The sequence below is a fragment of the Teleopsis dalmanni genome, chromosome 2 (genome assembly GCF_002237135.1).
Source record: "Teleopsis dalmanni isolate 2A chromosome 2, ASM223713v2, whole genome shotgun sequence".
NCBI classification, from domain to species: domain Eukaryota; kingdom Metazoa; phylum Arthropoda; class Insecta; order Diptera; family Diopsidae; genus Teleopsis; species Teleopsis dalmanni.
In genome coordinates this window covers 95,356,231-95,361,034 of record NC_051847.1, presented here as the reverse complement: position 1 = coordinate 95,361,034, position 4,804 = coordinate 95,356,231, and the positions used below count along the sequence as shown (strand labels likewise).

At 30.0% G+C, this 4,804-nt stretch overlaps 1 protein-coding gene across 1 annotated transcript; it reads right to left on the bottom strand.

Moving 5' to 3' along the window:
• Positions 1–780: 780 nt before the first annotated feature.
• Positions 781–1,596, bottom strand: LOC119683332 (caltractin-like). The gene is made up of 2 exons (XM_038096986.1): positions 1,506–1,596; positions 781–1,436 (listed from the first exon to the last, which is right to left on the bottom strand). Exon 2 carries the CDS (start codon positions 1,421–1,423, stop codon positions 806–808), a length of 618 nt encoding a protein of 205 aa, XP_037952914.1. The 5' UTR covers positions 1,424–1,436; positions 1,506–1,596; the 3' UTR covers positions 781–805.
• Between the last annotated feature and the right edge of the window lie 3,208 nt (positions 1,597–4,804).

The window sequence follows — 4,804 nt, the reverse complement described above, 5'->3', positions numbered from 1 at the left end:
AGCAAATAGATAATTTATATGTAGCTAAGGTGAAGACCAATACAATGCAAATTTATTAGTTGGTAGCTATGTGCCGCGTCTGAGCAATTCAGTAGGTTTTTAGTTGCCAGGGATATCGCCACGATCTGGCATCAATTTTGATTAACCCACATCCTTGTATTCAACAACCTAGTATTTGTTGCCATTCCACCCACAGGCAATATTCCTCTTGATTTAATCCTAGATATGTGGCAAAAACCTACTCAATTATTTTTTAAAAATGTTTTCTTCGCTGAGGTTCAATCTGCTCCTTCGATTTCCGCACTTTACAACCGTGTTTTCATAGTTACTGATCACAGAGTCTATATCTAACATGACCTACTATTTTTGTAGTAACATATAGTAAAAAAATGGTTTTTGTTAAAAAAAATTTTTTTAAAAAAAAAAAGACCTCCGATATTTTGTGCTTTCTGATTTAAATATAAAATGACTTAACAAAGATTTATAAAAGTTTCTATCTTGATCCATTTCATTCTTAGGCCAATTTGTCCAATTTGACTGGAATGTCGAATAAAATTTATATATGTTAAGCACATTCACTTTTGCTTTGATTATTGAGATTAGGTTTTCAGCATTCTATTTACAAAGGCTAGAATCTATACATAAATGTAGTAAAAAGAATATTGTCAGCTACTCAATATTAAAACTCGTAACATTACTATAATTAACAATAATTAGCGTGACGAATGCTTTTAATATATAAATGAAAAAATAAGCTTTTTTCTGAAATTATTTTTTATTTTATAAAAGTATAAAATATCGTACATTATACAGGATATAAGACTGTACCCAGTACGAGTTTTACAAAATCGTCCTCATTAATTTTGCCATTTCCATCAACATCAGCATGCTCAAACATTTCGGTTAACTGCTCTTCATTTAAGTTCTCCTTCAATTGGAATGAAACACGCTTGAGATCGTCAAGGGTGAGTGTACTTTCTCCACTACCACAAAATAAACGAAAAGATTTACGCAACTCCGTTTCAGTATCTTTTTCACCCATTTTCATTTCCATTAATTTTACAAAATCGTTAAATGATATGCGTTCAGTACCATCTTCATTTATTACAGCAATCATTTGTTTTATATCATCCTTCTTCGGCTCAAATCCCAAAGCACGTAGTGCAACTCGAAGATGATTTTCGCGAAGTAATCCTTTGCATTCTTCGTCAAGCAACTCAAATGTATACTTCATATCCCTTAATTGATCATCGGTGAAACGTAGTCTTGGTATAAACACTTTTGGCTTATTATCAACAAAACTAACGTCATCATTATCATCATCTTCTTCAGGAGATGCACCGCGTTCTGCTAATAATTTTTGTAGAATTTTATCCGGAGTAATAGCTCTGTTTAGTATGGTTTGACGTCTGCGCATTGCCATCTCTGAAATTTAACTGAAAATACATAATTTAATTAATTAAATGAGTATAAAAAAATCAAATTGTTTAAGTTTAAAGACATACAGTTTCGAAATTGCTATAAAATATATACACATTTGAGATAAACTAAAACGAGAGGACCATCCCGAAATATCAAAACATAATGTCTATAAATTAAAATATATTTAATTTTTAAAAAATTACTAAACCAAAACAATGAAATTTTTAGAACTGTTTACTTTAATTTAATAATTTAATAAATTTAATAAATTAAAAAAATTAATATTTTTAAATTAATGTAATAAACATTGAATATACATGATATTCTAAACTCTATGAATTAACTAGTACGGAAGACCTTTTTAGTATTAGTAACAAAATCATAAGTTTAGTCATTAGTAATAAATGCAACAGTTTTTTCTGTATATATATATATGTAAGCATGTGTAAATATAGAATATGTAAATTCAAGTTATAACTATTTTCAGAGATCATCTAAATACAGTTTATCAGCTCCAATGATTTCTTAAAGAATGATCAAAAATTTTGTTAATATGAAGTTAAAAGTGCAAAAAAAAGCTAGGCATAAGTTTGGGTGAAGTTTTCATTAGACTGAACTGAATTGGAACATATTACTAGTAAGTGGGTGATACTTGTGGCACTCTACCAGAGGAGTAAGTCTGTGACGACAGCATCCGGGTAGCCACAATATTCATATTTCACACTGAAAGAATATTGGTTTAAGTCTTCAGACGTCAAGTAGTAATTCAATGTGGAGATGGATTTTCACAAAACGGAAAGAACTTGAATTCGGTCGCGCTCGTTTTCCAAGAGTAACTTATATTTATATGTTGTGATTCCATGGATACAAATTAAATTTGTTTAAAAAGGTTGTTGATAGGAGCATTATACCGATCTATATAATAAGAGCAGCGTGGTATTAAATTTTTACGGCAGGTAAGCTCCTTAATTATCAGTCATAATATATACCTTAGCCGTATTGACTTCAAAGATAGTTTTTTAGGTATTAGTTTTAAAAAAAATTATAGAGAATTATCGAACGAAAACAAGGAAGTAAGATATCAGTGACTTTTGCTACAGTCTTTGGTGTAAGGCAAGGATGTCTAATATTGCCACTAATCTCTATTATTGTCATTGATGCCATAGCTAGGCGTGCAACACACAAGAAACCACGAGTAATCACTTGGAATCCGTTGAACCCAACATTCAGACTTAAATCTTTGGACTATGCAGATGACAAATGCGAAGTGGCCCACCGACGTGTCGATATACAAAGAAAACAACGATCTCGCACATGAATCTTTCAAAGTTGGACTCGTTATAAATACCGCAAAACCTGAAGAAATGCGAATAAAGACATTGTCGAATAAACCTTTAGAACTCAACGGTTAAACGATTGAACATGTTTAGGAATTTCAATACCTATGTAGTATGGTAACATCCACCGGAGGTACACTGACGAATATAATGGCAAGAATAAAGAAAGGAATTGGTACATTTATTGCATTGAATAAGATATGGTCGTCAAAGTTACAGTATCAAAACTAGTCACAATATTCAAGTTCTGCGCTTTGTCAGTCCTTCTATATGGATGCAAAACGTGGTTCATCACTGAACGAGTACAGAAAAAATTACGCAGCTTTGTCAATAGCTGTCTTCTCAAAATCCTCAGCATTTTCTGGTCTAACCACATTTATAACGAGGACCTCTGGTCAAGGACAGATGTGAGTGACATTAACGTCGATATTCGAAGACGTAAATTTGCCTAGATAGCACACACTCTCCGCAAACCGGCAAATGACATTGCAAATCGGGCACTCCGATGTAATCCATAAGACAACAGACAAAGAGACTGTTTAAAAATGAATTGGAGAAGATTCATACTATGGTAAACAAAATTTACATTCGCACAGAGTTCACCAAAAACAACTACAGCCACAGCATGACACCGCACAAGGTTTAATAATAAAATAATGAAGATTTTTTGGATTCAAACACATATACACTTTCCACCTCAAAGAAATTTGGAATAATTTTCCATCACATCATACGAAGTTTAAATTAGCTTTGAAAAGATCCACTTCAGTAAGTCCCTGAATACGTCCCTAAACAAATTAGATATATATACTAATGTACTAGTAAACTAAGTTGTACTAGTAAAACTTATATATATAAATAATATTGCTAATTTAAAAATATTGATATCACCAAATATCCAAATAAAATATTGACATTGTGTTAGTTCTTCTTTCAATACGTGATTGAGAGCTTTAATGAAAAAATTTTAATGAAAATATTCACTGAAGAAAATCTGAGGGAACTAATTATAGAATTCCGATTAAGAAAAAACTTGAAGCCGTTTGGAATCATACTGGAGTGTAATTATAAAATAATTAATAATTTTACATGATATATATATTTAAGTCGTTTCTCTGAAAAAAAATTTCTGTTTTTGCAGTTTAAGAAGAAACTTTCATTAATGTAAAAGATATTAAAACAAGACACAAACTATAAGTTACATTAAAAAAATTTTATTCTACTTTTTATAGGTCAATGTGTTAAAATATATACAGAATGTGGAGTGAGTTTTTTTTTTATGGTGAATGCAATTATAAGTCCCGTCATAAATCCACAAAAATAATTAAGTTCTTAAGTTGATGATGAATATTTGGCAACACCTAGAATAACTAAAGTATATAAAGTAATAAAGTATGGCGAGACAAAAATTCACTTATTTAAAATTTAAATTTAAATCCTTAATTTTTTAAATTATGATTTTTTTATGTGATATTTCTATATTTCTTCTTATGTGATATTTCTTTCATTAAAATGCATTCTTTGTCATATGACATACCCGTAGAAAAGGTTTAATAAGAATAAATATTGCCGTTTAAATATTTTTACGATTACGATAGTTTTACGATTCACATAAAATAAATTTTTAAAGCGGACATTTTTTTCAATGATTGATGAAAAAATAGCAAAAAAATTATTTTTTTCTGTAAACTGATATTTTTGTAATTTTTTTTGTACGGATAATGATAGTTTGTTTACTTGGAAATGGAACCGTAACTGTTGGCAACATGACTCCACAACAAACAAAAATGTAATGTATTTAAGTAAGTGCATTGGATAAATTTTACTCCATTTTTCGTCGAATTGCCGAATATTTATTTCTCGATTTCGAAATACTCCATTACTCATCATTTGATGGCAGGTGCTGACGAAATTGTGTGCAATGGTCGGACAATAGTATTACCATCATTAGAAGTTGTGAAAACAAGTGCGTAGAAACTCAATAATTTGTAGAATTCAGTATTTAATATTAAATATTAATAAATTTTTAAATATTTTAGTACCAA

Bases quoted from the DNA above. Each gene is read 5' to 3' on its own strand.
- LOC119683332 (XM_038096986.1), bottom strand. From the start codon at position 1,423: ATGGCAATGCGCAGACGTCAAACCATACTAAACAGAGCTATTACTCCG.